The sequence below is a fragment of the Sebastes fasciatus genome, chromosome 23, assembly GCF_043250625.1.
Source record: "Sebastes fasciatus isolate fSebFas1 chromosome 23, fSebFas1.pri, whole genome shotgun sequence".
Taxonomy (NCBI): Eukaryota; Metazoa; Chordata; class Actinopteri; order Perciformes; family Sebastidae; genus Sebastes; species Sebastes fasciatus.
The window spans coordinates 10,420,380-10,440,645 of record NC_133817.1 but is presented as its reverse complement, the minus strand read 5'-3'; the positions used below and the strand labels follow the sequence as shown (position 1 = coordinate 10,440,645).

At 41.4% G+C, this 20,266-nt stretch overlaps 1 protein-coding gene across 1 annotated transcript; it reads right to left on the bottom strand.

Annotated features, from left to right (window-relative positions):
- Positions 1-235: 235 nt before the first annotated feature.
- fgd6 (FYVE, RhoGEF and PH domain containing 6) lies at positions 236-19,676 on the bottom strand. The gene is made up of 21 exons (XM_074625074.1): positions 19,404-19,676; positions 14,885-16,904; positions 10,919-11,030; positions 9,071-9,138; positions 8,951-8,981; positions 6,910-7,061; positions 5,859-6,015; positions 5,409-5,496; positions 5,053-5,103; positions 4,899-4,957; positions 4,739-4,810; positions 4,456-4,524; positions 4,262-4,345; positions 3,813-3,892; positions 3,599-3,701; positions 3,372-3,515; positions 3,176-3,278; positions 2,988-3,082; positions 2,754-2,882; positions 2,518-2,666; positions 236-1,889 (listed from the first exon to the last, which is right to left on the bottom strand). The coding sequence occupies exons 1-21, from the start codon at positions 19,411-19,413 to the stop codon at positions 1,847-1,849; spliced, it is 3,819 nt and encodes a 1,272-aa protein (XP_074481175.1). The 5' UTR covers positions 19,414-19,676; the 3' UTR covers positions 236-1,846.
- Positions 19,677-20,266: the final 590 nt, after the last annotated feature.

The following is a 20,266-nucleotide window of genomic DNA, read 5'->3' as shown; positions in this document are numbered from 1 at the left end:
GAGCTTCAGCATCATGATTCACTCATAAAAAATGTCTTATCTCTGAAACCAGTGCTTTGATCGCCTCCTCAAAAAGACTCAGACGATGGATGCAAATGACAAACAGTTGAAGTAACTGCCTCCCACATACATCTGTCTGCACTCTGCAATCATAGTAGTGACAGTAATTTGTACAGCTCACTGCTTCTCATCCTTTGAAGTAACAAAACAGGAAATGAATACAGCAGGAGAAGACATATTTATATATATTTTATTAAAAACTGTTGCCTGACAGTTTAGAATATAAGAGACTCTAACTCTGATAGAGTAGATGTTTACAAATGGTCGCTGTTAATGTACAATCGTGAAGAAATGCTTCCTGGACTAGCAGATTTATACCTCACTAACACATGAAATTGTATGACGACAGCAGCCAGAGAGCTATAATGACAGAATTAACCGTTTTATTCCTTCACTAAAAAAACAGGATTTCTCCCACTGTGAAAATCGGGTAGTGCAACATACTGTATGGAAACCTAACCAAGAAGAAACAGACCTAAAAAAGTGTTTTTAAAACTACAAACCTCGAGTACCCTGGCTAGAAAGTGAGTAGTCCTGCAAACCGAATGCTTAAATGTGTCCTTATTTAGTGACTAATGTCGAACAGAGCACCTATATTATTGCAATTCATCTCAAAACAGGAGATATAAGGCACAATGTCTGCAAAAAACAAGCATCAAAATTCAAAATGTTTCCTTTCTCTTGAGCATTTCCTTAGAAATATAGTTCATGCATACTTTCCACAGTATTTGCCCATAAAAAAAAAAATCCCCTTTTTCTTTTAAATTTAAAAGAATAACTGATGGAAACATATTTCCTAACAAACCCTGACTCCCAAAATAAGCGGCAGCCTGTGCTCTTCAAACAATAAATCTTCCTATTTTATAAATATTAGCTCTCGGCTTCGATATAAAAAAGGTCAATGTTGCTCTTTCATGTCCATATACACAGTTTTTACCCATTAAACCATTTCTAATGTGGCTAAACAGGCAAAAATACATTTTAAAAACTGTATGAAAAATATCTACATTATTCATGACATTTCCAGTTTTCTCCAGGATGTTTCTTTAAACCATCATTTAAATGTTTTGTGTGTTAAATTTGAAATATACAGGAGTAAAATCTCTTAACCAGAGAGATCAACCTAAAGAGCAGAACTTCCTGTTTCTTTGTAGAAGCTGGATTTTCACAGTAAAATCCCACCTTGTTGCATCATTAAACTCTTGAACAGACATCGGCGACACTTTGCATCCATGATCCAGATGAAACATCTTTGAATATTTTATAATGTGTGTGTGTATTTTTAAATTCTCTCCTTAGATTTTGCTTTAACAAAAAGACACTGTAGGTTTTAAACTCGACAATATCAACATGATCAAATGAAGGTGGACAGTTTCGTATATTTTGTTTCACACAAAAGTAATTCCTTCATCCGTTTGCAATTAAAAATAATTCCCAGACTTCCTCAGCTTTCTGAGGGCTTTAAATATTCCCCGACAACTGTTCCGTCTCACTTCCACAGACGTGCTTCTGGACTTGACCTTTGACCCACAGCTGCGACAAACTATTAACTCTGATCTCAGCTGAGCATCAGTAGAAATTAGAGATCCAGTTCTTTGAGGGGAAAAGCGGTCTGGTTTCCACCCACATACAGTAACGTGGCGTTCTGCAGTGGGTTTAAAGTCAACAGTCCATCCGGAGTCCTTCCTGAGCTGGTGACCCCCGACCTGACATCAATCGAGGGTCGTAAGTTGTCTTATTAACTGGCTCCGGGGCTGTGATGCGACTTCACTGCTGTAAAACCTAATTACTGTTCAAGAATCATCGCCTCCTGGAAGGCTTCGATCCATCTGAAGACACAAATACAAAAACAGGAAATTAGCTATCACTGGGACAAACATTGTATTGAGACCATTTTTTAAAACTTGACGTCACTGTATTAAATGACCTGAGGTGACCTCTAGGATAATCACAGCCTCGTGAAACTTTACAGCCACAAACTAGAGACCTAGAGCATTCAGAGGATGGATGGCTTTCCTAGCTAGATTGACAATAAGGGGGTTTCTGAGCAGTTTACACAACAGAAGTGCTCACCATCCAATCGCCGAAAAATTTAATTCTTGTAGAAATCTCCAAATGTCAAAAGTTTTTGATACCAAATCACAGCATTGCTTTTTCTATGGTGTTCCTCAAGGTCTAGGTGTCTTAATGTGTTATTTTAGAGGGATTATTGATCATTTTGATCAATTCCCGACAACAACTGTGTTAATAACAACAACTTAAGTAGTAGTAGTTATGACTAGAAGAACTTGACACAGTGCTGAGCTGCATCTCAAATTAATCTTCAGGTTCCCAGCTCTCAGATGATGTACACCACTTCTATGTGACATCTACTGCTGACCTGCTATCTCCCCCTAAAAAAGACAAAAACAGGTCTATGAAAAAGAGGAGTGGAGTTGAAAGGGTTAATTCAATTACCTCTGTGCGGTGGGGATGTCGTCAGCTTTAAAGATGTAAAACAGCGTGTTTTTGTGATACAGCTTAAACTGCAGCTTCTGAGCCGGCCCGTTCTTCTCCTCCCTCAGGAAGAAACCGAGCAGCGGCTGACTCTCCAACGCCGCAACATCCTACAGGGAGAAATTATTACTCAGCCATAAAGGTATAAAAAGCTACACAGAGTTTGGTGAAACAACAAAATGACACAGCATGAGTACCTCGCTGGCAGCGTAGGTGTACAGGACTTTATTCTTGATGACGAACCACAGCCGCTTCCACTGCTTCTTGTTGCCTTTTGACCTGTTTAAGTAGCCGCTCATGGAGGAGTTCTCAGTGTTAGCGGACACCTGCAAAAACAGCATGAGAAAAATAAATCCCTTTGCATACTCGCTACATACAAGATGCAAAAAATACACAAAAATGTACACAGCAAATTAATTTATGTTCCCTGCCTCTTTTAGTGCAGCAGGAATCTTCTTCTGTTTCCTCGTGAAGGAGAAAGCTCCAGATTTGATCGGAGAAACTGATGTTGAGGCACAGCGGTCACCTAATAAATAAAAAATAAAAAAATACATAAATAGGCCAAAACCATATGAACAATAAGAATTGTTGTTTTTATATATATATGCTGTTTACGTACTATTCTCCTGCAGTTTGACGAAGCAGTGATCACACACACGTGCCGGCTGGTTCTTCAAGTACTCCAGGTAGTACTTATTGGCAGAGCACGCCTGACACACCACCTGTAGACACACATGGAGCTGCGATGAGAAGACGGTTAATTAAACGACGTGTTGTAGGAGTAGCGGTAGTGGTAGTCTCTTAGCGGTACAGACCCTGCCACAGGCGCGACAGTGATGCCTCCTCCAGGTGAGGGTGAACTCGCAGGTGCAGATCATGCACATGGTGGCCCTCAGGTCTGGGATCCAGATGGGAGCCTTCGAACCCAGCGGGGCCCCGGTGTCGACAACGCCCTCCGCCTGAATGGAGACAGACTGAGGATTAACATGGACGCAATCAGGGTGAATTTATAACATACACCCACACAGGTGTATAAATTTACCTCCTCCTGACTTCGACTTGATATGAAAGTGATTTTCTTCTTGGTGTAGTCGTCTATGGCCTTAGCGATGGCCTCCAGCCACTCGTCTCTCTCTGTGGCTGAGCTGCAAGCACAAGATACATCACAACTCTCAGCTACAGCAAACAACTCAATTTCTAAATGTTTACAGCTCATAATGTGCAGAATCTGATGATCACTAAGACTGCGTGCTGACCTGGCAGACAGGATGAAAGAGCGTTCAACACTTTCGATGTTCAGCTCGTTCTGATAGGCCTCCTGGCTCGGTTTACTCACCTGGAAAACACGCAGAAATCCATAAATAACACATTACCACCAGAGATTTGGCACCATTGAAAATGTATGAGCAAAGCTGAAACTGTCCTCAATAATTCACTAGAGCCGATGTTTCAGTAAAGATGAACACTTGTAAATTTAAAGGACTGGGAATCAAAAACAGCGCTTCAAAAGACAGCAAGAGATCAGAGGCAAAGCTATGATAAAAAATGCAAAATGGAATCAAATTTTAAATATAAATGAAGAAAAACATCTAAGACAAGAACAAAATCTTAACAAGAATAAGGAATAATCAGTGTACATAGAGAACATACTAAGTGAGTATATAAAACAAACATGAGTGGGCCACCATCGCAGTGTGTCTCTAACCTTCATCCCAGCCAGAGAGAGGACACTGTTGAGTTTATACTGGCCGGACTGGACCGGAGTGGTGTACATGAGTGCATCGTTAAACTGAAGAAACACAGACAAAAGAAAACGTCAGAAGGAAAGGCACAAGCAACTGTACAGATATACGTTTTTAGGAGCATCGACAGCATAAAGTGGATTTAGTTATGGCTCACCAGGAAGAACATCCGAGGCTGCATGACTTTCCTGGACAGCTTCATCAGAGTTCCCTCCTTCAGAAACACCTGCAAATATGGACATAAATAAATACATGTGAGTGTTATATTTCTGTGTCTCGTTCTATTTGTTAAACATAGGCAAAGGAAACTATTTTAAATATCAGTAACACTGGTATTTGGCAGTCTTCTGAAAGAATTCACACCTTTGTGACAAACCTAACTGGAGCATGATGAACTTCGCTTTGGGAGGGATTTTATAAAAAACAGTTTAGAGACTCACCCTGCCTGGCTGGACGATCTCGTGGTGACCGTTGAGACTGTACTGGATCTGCATCAGCTTCTGGAAGTTATCCTGAGAAACAACATCAGAGAGGTGAGGAAGAAACACGAGGTTGAAGCAGAACAAAACTTAAAAAACTTTGTGTGCAATACGGACTCACCCCTTGTTTCATGATGTCGTTAGCGTGGTTGGCCACTTCCTTCACGATGCTGAGGGCGGCTGCACGGACAGCAAAGATAAAACATTAGTGTTTGACGTACGTTCTGTCATGTAATGATCATCCTGGTAGACACTGATGGAGAGTATCGTCTGACCTTGTGTGTCTTTATAATCCTCGGAGTCCTCTGGAAGGTTCTTCAGATAATCTGGAAAAGAAGTTTTAATTTATTTTGAGCAAAAAAAGTGGATATTGTCTAGTTCTGGATCTTCAGCATCTCATTTAGCTTCAATTTATTTTGAATATTTGAAATCTCTTCTGCAGAATTTGTCAAACTGGTACTCCTCAGGTTTCCGTTACTGTCCACTGGGTGCCAGTGTGGTACCAAAGCAAAGAAAAGACCTGACTTCACTCACGTGCTGTCAATAAAAGGAGCGCCATGATTCAACAAACCCTTTGACCCTCCAGTGTGCAGCGGTTTGTAGAACCGACCAGAACGAGGTTTGTTTGTACCTGTGAGCAGCAGCTGGTACTGAGGGATCCTCTGCACTGGTTTCAGCAGGTAGTGTTTCAGAGCCAGACTGGCACATCGTGGACTCGTCTGAGACGAGACAAAACAAACACAGACACCGAAGCTTCCAATTAACCGTTAGAGATACGTGAAGATAACAACTCTTCTGGACTGAAGCTGCAGAACTACAGTATTATTAAATGTCTGGAGTTACTGTGAGGAGGTGTAAAGGCATGTAACTAAATATCTCCATTAAAATCCTGATTGAAAGCGGTGTGAAGAAGAAGAAGAAGAAGAAGAAGAAGAAGACAACGAACAAGATGAAGACGAAGAAAATGGTGAAGAAGAAGAATGTGGAGAAGAAGAAGACGAAGAAAATTAGTGAAATTCCAACTTTCTCTGTAAGAAAACACATAATACTCAATAACAACAAACTGTATTTCCAGCTTTACCTCGAACTCTCTGACGACAGCAGCGAACGCGGTGTTTTTCCTGCACTGTTCGTCCAGCAGAGCCACGTTGTTGTCGAACTGGCGGATGTAGGTGGAGTACATCTTCAGGTAAGGACCCTTCTGGACAAAGATGTCCGACAGTCTCTGGTGATCGCTCCTGAAACCACACAGACATAAACAGTCAGTCAACCGACTCAGTCAGTATTAGAATAGTAGATGGAAACGTAAACATAAGAAGGAACTCCAGATGGGGATTATTGTAAGATAAAGTGTTCATTTATTCATACTTTTTCAAATGTAAAATACTGACTTAGTATTAAAGGTACTACTTACTAAGATAACTTCCTTTAATGTTTTTTTATTTTTTCAAGTGTTTATGATTATATTTTACTCACATACTCAACTGCTAAGATCTAGGGATGCAGTAATATTGCTAAATTGAAGTGCAGTAGAGCAGCAGCATGAGGACTGAAATTATCTGAGAGGTTGTAAACAAACCTCTAGTTAAACACAAAGTAGGTAAAACACTTATTTGAGAGAGAAAATAACGACTGAAGCACCCCAACTGTCTTTTAAAATTGGTAGTTGCACTGTAAAACTGCACAAAGACAGCAATTAGAGTAAGTCAATGTTGAAACGTCTCATTGTTTGAACAGTTTGAATGACAGCTTTTGTCATAGCACTACCTTATAAAGGGGCTTAATTAGGGTGTTTTTCAAATTGTAAGGAAGGTCCGTGAGAGTTGCAGGGGGGTGGGGCACAGAGGGAGAGATGTGAGGTAAAGATACTATGTGAGGTTAAAGGGACAGGTGCATACAAAACAACAGGAAGTTAGCTATTGTAGTTATTGTAGATCATTTATCTACACGGTCAGCAGTTGGAGCTGCAGCAGTGGCCGTGATACACAGCTCACGGAGGATATTAAGGTACTACGTCTATAAATCCACTTAGAAATCATAGAAAAAGTTAGGTTAAAGTTAAGTTTTCCTCAGTATCAAAGTATCCCCCAGGGCATTATGGGAGCTGTAGTTCCAACAATATGTGTGTTTACCAGTGTGCCACTCTGTCCTCCAGCTCCCTCAGCAGGTCTCTGTTGAGCTGGTAGAGTTGTGGCAGGTAATACAGGATCTGGTTGAGGATCCGCTCATCCACCACCGGCTTCCCATTCTGACGGGTTGCCTTGGCAACAGCATCCCGAAAGTCCTGAAGGAAGACACAGAGGGGGAATACTGTCAGTATTATTTCACACACACACACAGCTGTACAGGGTGGGGTGACACATGACAACACACTGTATTACTGAACAGGAACACCTGGATATCACTTCATAAACTGCCCCCTCCTCCACATCTTTGCTGCACGTATTACACACACACACACACACAGAGCTGACTCAGCACTCTTGACTTTTAGGGTGCCAACACACACATCCACCTGGAAGGAAGCAGGGAGGCCACGCAGGATCCTGATGTCCTGGTTAATATGTGCAGTATATCCTCACTGCTTCATTAACTTTCATGAGACAGCAGCAGAGCTCCTTTAGCAGTAAAAACACATGTGATGAAAAACAACAGTCACACTCAATATCATACGGATCAGTAACATCTTTTTCATGAATTCAATTTGATGTAATATATATTTCTAAAGAAGTATTTATCTTGTTGTTGTCTTATATATTGAAAATGACATCGCTTTACTGTAATGCAGCTTTTAAAACCAGGAAAAGACAACACTTATGCAATATTACGATAAAGTTTCATATCATATTGATATAATATCGATACATTGCCCAGCCCTATTATGATGTATTGATTATGTATTACTTGTGCACTTATAATAGGGTTTTGGACCCTCTGACACAAAGATCTGACAAACAGGGAAAAAATAATAACTGCACACTTTCAGGTAAACTGACAAACTGTCGTCTTAATATTCACGACATGCACATGAACGTTGGCTACAAATAAACTTCAAAAGAGGGACACAAATATGTAAACACGTCGGCTGGACGACTTGCCACAAGTATGCACACACTTAGTCACCAACCCACGCACCCACACACACACTCACTCACTCACTCACTCACACAGAGTGGATTATCTAAGGTATGCGTGTGTCTGGAGGTCGTCTCCGTGGCCTGAGGAAGCAGCTGCCGGGCGGCCAGGCCGTCCGCCGAGAGAGAAGAATGCGATCTGACCTCTTTTCTTGGACAGAGCGTGGCGCCTCGCCCTCGCCCAGCCATAGGACGACGATTTCTACTAATCCTGCGGTGGGTTTCTCTAAAGCCTCGTCTGAGGCGGCCAGACAGGTGGACCCTCGACCCCTCTCACCTGGGACTCCCCTCAGGACAGACCGACCGACTACAGTCTGTCCTTGACATCTCCATAAACAGAGCTTCTCTGTCGAATGTTACAACTAACAAACTTAAAACAAAAGACATAAAAAGTACTCTGATATATTGATAGCACTACACGCTAAGTTTACAAATCGAACTTGATTCTGCTGATGTCAGTGTGAACAGTTAAGCATTTTGTCCATGACAACAACCGGACGTCATCCAGTCACATGGTTCCGGTTAGTCTGGGTCTTTTCTTGGGTATTTCTCCCCTGTTTTTTTTATCATTTTTGTCCCACCTTGTAAAGTCACTGCTGTTTTGTTTTTGCACCAATACAAAAATAATAAAATAAAAAACTTAAGGCTGCTCGCAAGAAAGCTACCACATGGAGATGACTGCAAAACAAAGAACGAATGGACTGAAATGTCAACAAAACAATAAACTGTATGGAGAAACTGAGTTGTGTTGCCCGTTTCACCCCACTTACTGTATTTAACATGAAATGATCAATAAAAATAAACTGTACCCGTACAGAGTTGAATAACTGCATTATTCAACTCTGTACGGGCACTTGAGCAAAGACAACACCAGCCAGGACCTCATTAATTCATGTCCATCCCTGGGAGAACGCTTTGAACGCCACTCAAAACAATCACGGCGCGGGGAACAAAAACATACAGTACCATTTTATTATGTTGGGCGCTGCTGAAACAAGTGTTCCTTTAATGCAACTGTGGAATAAATAATACAACTTACTATGTGAAGAAGCTTCAGGACGTCCACAAACCTGAAACAAGAGCAGAAACACATCAGTTAGACGACCATAAATACGGCACATTAGTGTTATTATGTGTCCCGCATCATTATAAAACTCACACTTTCTCTGAGCTCATAATCTCCTGGGCGATGTGCACCACCTTCTTCCTCTTCATCTCATCCTCTTGCTGAGAAAGAGGAGAAACACAAACAGTTAAATGCTACAGAAATGCAAACAGCGACTGATTTTTAACAAAACACTGTACACTCACGGGCTCGCTGCAAACCACCATGATCACTGGGATCCCGTTTCGCTCTGTGAAACCATCTAGACTGAGTTTACAGCCTCCAAAACAACAGCTCAATCAGAACCCGACCTTTCCATTCTCCCCCTCTCTCTCCTCTCCCTGTGTCTTTCTGATGGTGTGTGTTGTTGAATGGTAATGGGGCGGTCTTTCAATGACTTAATTTGGACCGCAGCCTTGACCGAAATGTCCCCACTGGTCCTATCGGAGCCTGTATGTGTCTGATACCCTGGAGGTCTGAGGGGCATCAGACACAGGTGCTGACAGTATCACAGAGAGGGTCACACAGGACGAAGACACGGAGCTCATTGAGAGAGCTATTCCTGAACCTGTAACCCTTCTGTGTTTGCTCACCACCCCCCCTTAGGCACACACACACACACTTCTGGAGAGCTGTGACGAACACACTTGGCAGCAAACGTGAACACAATCTCCAGTGGCTGCAGCGACAGTTTAGTCACCAGCAGTGACACGAGAGACGCCCATTGTAATCCGTAAATATACTCTGCCAGTTTTACATGTTGGCATCCTGTCGGAAAACAGCTCATTCATTTTTCTGTAACTAGTAACGTTTATGTATCATTTCCCTCATCTGTAAAGTGAGAATAAAAGCAGTCACGTTACAGCAGTGGTTCCCAACATGGGGTTCAGGAACCCTGAAGGGGGTCACATGATAAATCTGAGAGGTCAAAACATTTCTGTTGGACAAAGTTTCTTTTCTTTTTTTTTTACTTTTTCACAAATTTTTGTGAGTTTGAATGACCTTTCAACCAAAAATGGCAATCATTTGCTGGCACCAGCTTCTTAAAGGGTAAAGGTCCTTCAATACTTGACCAATCTAAGAAACTGTTGTCCCCGTTAGACAGTTAGAAACAAAAACATGGGAAAATAGGGTCCAGGCTGAAAAAAATACCCTTTAAATGTGAGGATTTTCTGCTTTTTTTCTATTTTATATCATGCATATTTTAATATCTTCTGGCTTTGGACTGTTGGTCAGACAAAACCAACTTGAAGATGTCACTTTGGGCTCTTTATTTTATAAACAAAATAACTTTTTATCTTACAACTTATTGTTATTTTATCTCATCATTGTTTTTCCATCATATTAATGTCATTTTATCTTTTATATGTGAGTAGAGCTTTTATTGCTGAGCTGACAGGTTCTCTTGTCAAAAACATTAAACTGAAACTAAAACAAATAATTGATGATCAACAAAATAATAGTCAGATTAATCAATAATAAAAATAATCATTATCTGCTAATATGATTCATTATAATATATGTATAATATATGTGCATTAGTGTGTGTTTTTATTTATTTCAGCCATAATTTCGGTTGAAATGTGCAATGACTGGCCAGTTTTGAAAGAATAAAAGTTGACATCCAAATTTTTTTTTTTTTTTAAAGTCTTCACTGAACGGCTATTGAAAAATCTACCAACAAGGATTATAATAGGGAAACTCCACTGGTGGAAACCAAAAGCAGGTCTGTATAAAAACAACTTTTTATTGTTTTGGTATCGGCCTAAACAAGCATAGATAAGATCCGTCACCAGGCACTGACAAACGTTTCAGTTTCACTTTTATTCATACCTAATGACTTTATTACTTTATAGTCATTGCTGTATAATGACTGAATACAGTTGAGAGGGAGGTGATTACCTGTCGGTCTGCCTCGTCTAGCTGCTCCTTGCTGGAGGTGGAGCTGTTGTCCTCTTCATCTGAACTGTTGATCTCCTCCTCCTCAGAGTGGACGTCCTGCCCCAGCCAGCCACTGCACATATTCAACATATTCAACACAACATACACGCAGCAGAATTTAGCTTTGCTTTATGAGGAATGTTTAAATGTGTGAATGAGAAGCAGGGCAGGGCTGCAGAGGAAAAACACTCCCTGGATAAATAAAGATTAAAGTTTTGTGCAAGAGGGGGGACTTAATGATAAATTGAACAACAAACTTAATCTTTACTCACAAGAAGCACATGAGTCAGAGTGAAACTCATTCAGAGGTCTTGTACGGTGGAAAACATTGATTACACATCTATAATAGGAATCATTTCAGCGTTTTCATTTTGGTAGGTGGCGGTATGCACCTTTAAAGTTGGTTTGTGATCCAGCAATAAACACAGAGAAGAAGCAAAAGCGCTGCACGCTGAGTAAAGAGCCAAACATGACGTTGCATGTGTTGATGTTTTTAACAGTTTCAGAGAAAGACAACACGATTTGCAATTTGCAAAACAAGTTTTTTGATGCACTTTACTAGAAAAAAATAAATGAACATTTGAAGAGTCAGAACTGTTCTCAACTGTTTTTGTTGTGTTAACAATCATGATGTCATTTATACTTGATTAGTTCAGAGCTATGGAATATTCATTCATTCATCTTTAACCTCAGGTGTGCAAAAACTACAAATTATCAATTTCTTTTTAAAATACAGAAATGTGAAATTATCGGTTATTTTATCAGTGTCGGTTATCGGTATCGGCTGAAAAATAATCCGTACCGTGCATCCCTAGCGATGATATCATCACCGTGAATTCTTTCGGCAACGAATATATGATATTGTGAAAGCCCTAATTGTAATATTGATTTCAGCCATATTGCCCAGCCCTATTTATTATTATATCCAAGTTAGGCCTATATCTATAATATTGTTTCTGCCGATTAAAGAGATTAAATCCTGCGTCTTAATAGACCTGCTGCTGGCAGTGAGACGACATGCTGGCTCTGCTCTACCCACAGAAAGAGTTGTCTGCCAGGTTACAGCAAGCACCAACATGTGTTTGTGTGTCACTCATGTTTTTAACTTTACTCTACAATTAAGCTGTCCGATTTCAAAGAAATGAGGAGGCGTTAATGTGTTTTGATTTCACCTCCTCATCCCCCGTCCTGCTGTTTCTCTTCCCTACACGACTCTCTGTATAGAGGCCTGGAGAAAAGGGTGATGGCTCAGAATAAATATGAGATAGGAAAGACTGTGGGACTCCAAAAATTCTCACATTTCCTTTCACCCTCATCAGCAATAGCCCGCTCTCTCCACTTCCTTGTTTTTCTTACGTGCCTCCCGACAGTTTCTTTGACCTAAATCGTAACACACACTCACTCTTCCTCCCTTATGCTTTCTCTATAGTGGAGCATTCCAACACACTGGATCCGGCACAGAGCGCCACTTGTTTACAGCCTGAGGCTACTTACATAAACTTAACAGGCTGAGATGCCTGGGAAACACTACAGATTCTCCTCTCCGACACAGAAACACTCCGCTGCATACCAGACAGCATTAAGAAGCAGGGAACATCTTAATTGTTTTTAACGGCTGATTCACGTCGTCACCTAACGTGGCCTCGACTTCATCACTCATAGTGCCTCAGTCTGACAGAGGAAAACAGGAAGCACGGCACCTATCATGGGAACATCACAACAGTCTGAGCCTAATATCAACAGCAGAGTGGCTCAACAGGATCTTAATAGCACCAATGTGACATGGGAAATTTGCTGATGTTGTCCCTTGACTGTTTTAATTAACACTTCTAGGCGTCAACCTCTGGGTCTGAAAAGTGAAGCCAATGCTGAAGTGCCTTAAACTTGCATTCTCTCTAACAGCCAGCAGGGGGCGACTCCTCTGGTTGCAGAAAGAAGTCTGATTGTATAGAAGTCAATGAGAAAATGAGCCTACTTCTCACTTGATTTATTACCTCAGTAAACATTGTAAACATGAGTTTATGGTCTCAATCGCTAGTTTCAAGTCTTCTTCAGTACAGCATGATGTTCATTTAGTAAATTATGGTCCCATTTAGAGTCAATAAAGCAGGGTATGCTTTAGGGCGGGGCTACCTTGTGATTGACAGGTCGCTACCACGGCGTTGTCCGGTGGTATTAATTATTTTTACTGGTTCTGTTCACTGTCCTTTAGATTGTGTCCCATTTTTATCTTCAATTTAAATATTTCCTTTTTCTTTCTATGTATTATGTATCTGCAAACTGCTGCTTTTCCACAGGTGAGATGTAAAAAGAAGATTTATTTTTTCATTTAGCTGGATGAGAACAGAGCTCACTTCAGAGACACAGAGGAGAGAAATGGAGTGATGAGGTTAGGAAGAGGCTAAACGCAGTGCGAGGGCGTGCAGGCCGAGGAAGAGAAGGAGGAGGAGGAGGAGGCTGGTGGTTGCTGGAGGTTTATTTTCCCTGTTCTAAAGAGCTGTGTGGCGTTTCTGCGATTCTCAGACATTTCCTGCCCTGGCCACTGAAAATAACCCACAGGAAAACAGGCCGACCTGCTGCACATCAATGCTCCATTCAAATCCAACGCCACTGGCTCAAAGGGCAACTTTCACACTCTTGTAAATGCAAACCACTAATGTCACCTGTGCAACCTGTCGCACGCCACGGTTCCCACACTGAAGCTACGGCTCACCTGGAATTACAGAGTGGCAGCAGGTGTTGTAGAGAAGCTGTAGGCCAACATCAACTCTCACACACACACACTAGCTGCCATTACTCACAGCATAAACATGACTCTTTTCTTGAACTCAACTGGGAAATTTCATTGATAATGGCAGTTAAACTTTTCAATAGGGCTGGACAATATATTGATATTATTTGATACCGTGATAGGAGACTAGATATCGCCTTAGATTTCGGATATTGTAATATGGCATAAATGCTGTCTTTTCCTGGTTTTAAAGGCTGTATTACAGTAAAGTGATGTCATTTTCTGAACTTACCAGACTGTTCTGGCTGTTTATTATTTGCCTTTACCCACCTAATCATTATATCCACATTACTGATTATTATTTATTAAAAATATCATATCATATTTTGTAAAAGCGCCAATAGTCAACCCTACAATATCGTTCAATATCAATATTGAGGTATACGCTAAAACATATTGTTATATTGTATTTTCTCCATATCACCCAGCCCTAGTTTTCAGTCTTTTCTATTATAATGAGAGATTATTCTGACTGAGATGATAAATCCTCTTTAGACACGACAGCTGTAACACCTTAGAAAGATGATAAAAGATCAAGATAAGTAATCTGGTGCGTGAATTTTATTTTATATTATTATTAAAAATGTTCTCCTCCATTGTAATCATTTGAATTTATTATATTTTTATTTTATTTTGTATTTTATTATTATTATCATCATTATTAAATTTTTTTCTCCTCCACTGTTTTTGAATACTTTACAACTACTTTACAATTTAATAACTATCTGTTATTATATATACATTTTATTTGTTATGGTTTAGGTTGTAATTTTTTTTCTTAAGGAAACAATAAAAAGCATGATTTAAAAAAAGACGAGAGTGCTGAAGCAATGTCGGTTAATCTATAAGTTGATAGATAAAATATAAATCAACAATATCAACTATTTTGATACACGATTAATAATCATTTAGTAGATTTAGTAGAGTAGCAATTTTTCTGTGTTTTATGTCACTGTTAATTGAATATTTTTGGAAAGACATTTCATCTTCCCTCAATTCAGTCATCTCTCTACTGTAATCTCTAATAAATGCATAAAATGACACAAAAATAGATAGATTAATCAGAAATGAAAATAATCATTAGTTGCACCCTTAATTCAGATGTTTCCAAACTTCTAACATGTGAGATAACGTACCTCTCGTACTCGTGGTCGAAGCCCCTGTGATAGGGGTCCTGCACCTCATAGATGTCTGAATCGTCTCCGTCGGGGTCATGAGGCCAGCCCAGCCTCGCACCGTGGAACGGCAGGTTCATGTACTCTGGGATCTCCTCGTACAGAGGAACGTTCTCATACTCCACTGGCTCCTCTCCGTTCTCTCCACAGATATCGGACTCCACTATGCAGCTGCTGGGCCGCTCCAGGCTCTTCTCCACCCGGTGTGAGTCCACGCTGGTACAGTCCAGAGACTGTCCCCCCTTCGCCAGCAGTTTCGGCAGCATCTTGACAGACAGCCGGAGCTCCAGCAGCTTTCGGAACGAAAGGCTTCTCTTCGAGTCGGCCCGGGTTGCCAGGTCGGCTGCAGAGAAGGACTGCGCCCTCTGCTTCCCCCCCAGCGTCGGAGTTCTGCTCTTTGGCGGCACACTGCTCCTGGTGGGAATCTGCCGGCTGAAGAAGGTCACGCAGGGTCGGGTGAAGCGCCAGGCTGTTTTCTCCTGAGGAGGCGCGGGCAGCTCCCTCATCGGGGTGTTAGCGTGTGGAGGTGCAGGAGGGCAGATCGAGGGTGGAGGGGGAGTTGGCAGGCTGTGTCTCTGAGGTTTTCTGGGGGGCGCCCTCGGCGACCGCTGGTCCTCGGCGGAGAAGGCTTTCCTCGCGTTAGCCAGAGGAGGATGACAGCCGAGTTTGATCTGTTTGGGGAGGCTGTGAGTGATCGGGTAGCGCTCAAAGTCGCCGTACCCGTCCTCCTCATCCTCCACCACCTTGTGCTCCTCGCCCCTCTTTTTGTGGCTCGTTGAGTCGGCGTGTGAGAGCAGGACTAAAGAGTGGGAGGTGTGTTTGTTGAGCGAGGGCGGCAATTGGATAGTTCTGTGAAGGCGAGCTGAGAGGGAGGTTTGTCGAGGAGGGGGGACGGGTGCGTCGGTTTCATCGTCTCCCAAGTCTTCCTGGGGTAAAAGGTCGTCACATGTGTCCTGTTTGAGCTCCTCGCCGTCTGAACTGAGAAACAGACCTGCTAGATTCACTTTCCCCTCATCCTCTCGCATCTCAAGCTCCTGTTTTTGTTCCTCCGCCATGTGATCCTGGGCCTCCACGCCATCCTGCCTCATCAGGGCTGGCTTTTTAAGTCTGCGTGGCTGAGGGACCGGGAGAGGCTTACTGGGGGCAGCAGGGACCTGCAGATCAGGGTGTAACCTGCTGATAGGCTCACTAGGCACTTCTTCCTGAACAGACTCTGCAGAAGACTCATGAGGAGTGCTACTCGGGGAGACAATGATGCTGCCTGCAACATCACAGGCTGACTCTGTTAAATCTGTGTTTTGGGCCTCTGTTTGTACATCCTCTTTTGAAACATCGGGTTCATTAACAGCACTTTCCTGGTGTTTTAAAGTCTCCTCAGTCCTCTGTGTCTCTTTGTTAACCAGTCCCCTCTCCAGGTGTTTCTGTCTTTGAGGTTTATCCCGTGGCTTTTTGCTAATCCCTCCACCGTCACCCTTATCTACCCTCTCCTCTCGGTTTTCTGCTTTCTCTTGTGGCCTCGTCCCTGCGAATCCTTCTGTAGAAATCCCATTCTGCAACACCTCGTCGTGCAAATCGCTCGTTGTATTTCCGTTTTCCAGACGCTGGCACTGGGAGCAGTCCTGGTGGAGCCCACAGGAGCAGGTGGGAATGATGTAATCCGAGTCACGTTTGCTCGCCTCTGATAAGATCCCATTTCTGGAGTTGAGAAGCGAGAGGCTATCTCCTAAAGCTTCCTGTGATAGGATAAAGGGTTCACCGGGTTTGGGTGGCGGGGGTGAAACAGTGGGAGACGAGGCGGGGGATTTGGGAATGCACGGTTTGGGGGCGACGGCCGGTTTTGTCCTCTTGAGAGTAGAAGGGGAGGGTTGGGAGACGACCGAAGGCTGGGAGAGGAGGCCTGGTTTGGGGGCGATGGGTGGGGGAGAGGGTTTGGTGGGAGATGGGAGTTTAGGTTTGGGAGCTAATGGAGGCTTCTTCACACCTGCACGTAAAGAAAAGGGAGGAGATTTACAGAAAAGTCAACTCACACTTCCTTTTAAATGAATCATACATACACCATTACATCACATGAAAGCATTAACAGCTGCAAAACGTCAGGTCAAAAGGTCACTCTTAGGGTCAGAGGGGAAGTACTGAGAGCTTGAGTTTAATGTGTGAAGGGATTGAAATTAGGATTTTAAAAAAAAATTATGATTAAACATCCGCTCAACCATTTAGATTTATAAAGTAATCATCTCATGAATGAGTACTGGAGAGTTTACATCTCTCACTTGTGGCAGCAAATACAAAGTAAAACTGGATTATTCAATTCAGATTCACAATTGAATTGTCTCTTCCTTCCTGTTATTGAGAGAGCTTAGCTTGTCTTTACTTCTTCTCTAAATCAAATTGTATAAACTCCACCAGCAGCAACCAATATTAGAAATATAAAGGGCATATTTCTGTTTCTATTTCTGACAATTTATGTAGTTGTATTTCTAAAAGTCATGGTTAAATGACTCTTTAAGGTCTGTTTGAGCCATGTATTGTTGTCAGAACTAAGTTACACAAAAGTGTATTTTATTGTATGCATTTTCCCCCCATTAATAAAATATTCACTGTAAATAAATACTAATAATTTACTAATATTTGAAGTTGATGAGACAAGCAGAATCCCATTGATTAATCTGGTTAAATAAAGTTTAAATAAAAAAACAGAGGCTCTACACTAATAAAAAGCTGTGAATTGAGATTGTTGGCGATATTTTCCGCTCTACTGGCTGAAACTGTTGGCTGGCCGACACCACGAGAAGTGGAGTCATCGAGCGGATGTTTCCGAAAAGGCCAACGACCAAAAAACCGCTCAGCACCCGATTTACTGTACATGCTGCAGATAGAGCCTCGCTCCAAACTCTGTTCAAAAAACAGTAAATTGAATGTAATTGTGCTTAAAAACAAAAATATATAAGTTATGTAACAGTAATTAACATGTATTACTAATCATTAAGTGCCACTTTTCAATTCGGCATACATGTTATATTAGAAAAGTTCAACTTTAAGAAGTAATTCAGCCAAATGTATATCAAAAAATCACCAGAAGCAAGAAGAATCAATCTAAAAAACTTTATCCAGATGTTACTTTTTTCACTTTATTTATAAGCCGAATTTGCCAGCACATGCTACTAATGCAATTAAAGTTAATAAATTATGTCCTCGTTGCTATAAATCTGCTAATAACTGAAGTTAAACATTAAACTAACTACATTTTAAGTGGAGTTCTGCCTTATGTTTCAGCTGTGAAAAGCAAAGCCAGGTATGTTGAAAAATACATCTTTTTTTTTTACTTTTTCCACTTTATTTATAAGCCGAATTTGCCAGCACATCCTACCAATGCTATTTAAGTTAATAAACTATGTCCTTGCTGCTATAAATCTGCTAATAACTGAAGTGGTTCACCCAAATGTATATTAAAAATTCACCATGGGTGGCGGTGGTGAGCAAGAAGAAACAATCTAAAACTTTATCCAGATGTTACTTTTATATTTTCACTTTATTTATAAGCCGAATTTAACAGCACATGCAACCAATGCCATTTAAGTTAATAAACTATGTCCTTGCTGATATAAATCTGCTAATAACTGAAGTAACATTTAAGTTATAAATCTGCTAAACATCAAAAATCACCATGGATGGAGGTGGCGGTGGTGAGCAAGAAGAATCAATCCAAAACTTTATCCAGATGTTACTTTTTCCACTTTATTTATAAGCCGAATTTGCCAGCACATGCTACCAATGCCATTTATGTTAATAAACTATGTCCTTTTAAATAAATCTGCTAATAACTGTAGTTAAACATTAAACTAACAGATTTTCAAGTGGAGTTCGGCCTTATGTTTTCGCTGTGAAAAGCAACTCCAGGTATGTTGTAGAAAGACAAACAATCAGCCGAATTTGCCAGCACATGCTATTAATGCCATTTAAGTTAATAAACTATGTCCTCTCTGATATAAATCTGCTAATAACTGAAGTAACATTAAAATAACAGTTTTTTTAAGTGGAGTTCGGCCTTGTTGCCAGGTATGTTGCAGAAAGACAAACAATCATAATAACTCTTTTGCACATAAATCACTGAGGGCAGCAATATTCATGCAAGCAAAGCTGTTTTATCTGACATGTTAACAGCTTATTGTGGAGTCGGACTTGTTGCATGAACAGCAGGCAGGACAGATGTTTTAAGACAAAGGATTTAACCCCCTCCAGCTGCAACAGGAGCTGTGATATCAAACGGAAAAGGGACATTTTTTGATTGTGAGTTATGATGGAGAAAGCACTCAAATTGAGGTCCTCTTTTATATCTTTTTTTTAAAGCTGTTATTAAGGAAAAACTGTAATTAACTGGGTAAAAATAGAGAGGATGATGTGGTCCGTTATAACTCAAGAAGTGTTTAGTTTTAGCTAAACACACAGCAGGATTTGTTGCTAAGTTAGCTGAGAAACCAACCTGTGCTCATGACTCCCGACTGGCTCCTTTCTCCATGAGGAACTTTACTTTCAATGGAAATGAGACAAAATCCGTGTCTTTGACTCCTTCGACACCATTGTCAGTTAGAAAACTACTTCATGGTGAAAATCCATCCGCTGTTGTTCCTTTATCTCTCCAGCTGATGCTCGGATAATAAAGTCTTTACTCCTGTTACTTTTTCCATTTTTTCCCAAAAGTTTTTCAGCCACGGTGCTCGGCTTTTCCCAACTACTGATGTGTCGGTCAAGAACGAGTCGGTTCATTGAGCCGGCTCTTTTAAGTGAACGATAAGAGCCGGCTCCCGTCCGAGAACCGAGAGCCGTTTTTTTTTGCTTTTTTTCTTTAAAGGGACTGTTTGTAACTTTTAACACGTATAAATCTACCGGGTCAGTTTCCTATGTGCACTCGCATATGCACGCTCATATGCGCGCTCGCGTGAGTCCGTAGTCTCTGCTGTACTCTGCTCCTCTGCCTGCTGGCCTTCACTCACACACCGCGCGTTAGAGTTAGTAGCTCTGAGAATATCTAGTGAATGTACAGTGGACGTTTGTGCAGAAATAAATGCTGCAGCTCCTCCAGACCAACAGAGGTTTCCCGTGTCTTGTGAAGTGACGGGGCTCCACAGCGAGTTACTTTATCATCTCTGACCGGGTGCCGGTGTCTCCCTCCGGCACCCGGTCGGAGACGATAACGTTTCTCTTCCACTAGGAACAGCAGTGATTCATGGAGAGACCTCCGTCTGGTCAGCTAACATTACTGCCAAGCAGGTGAAATATAAAGGGATGTTGTGGTTTTAGCTGATGTGTGTCGCCTCACTGTTTTGAGCGATGCTCGTTCATGTC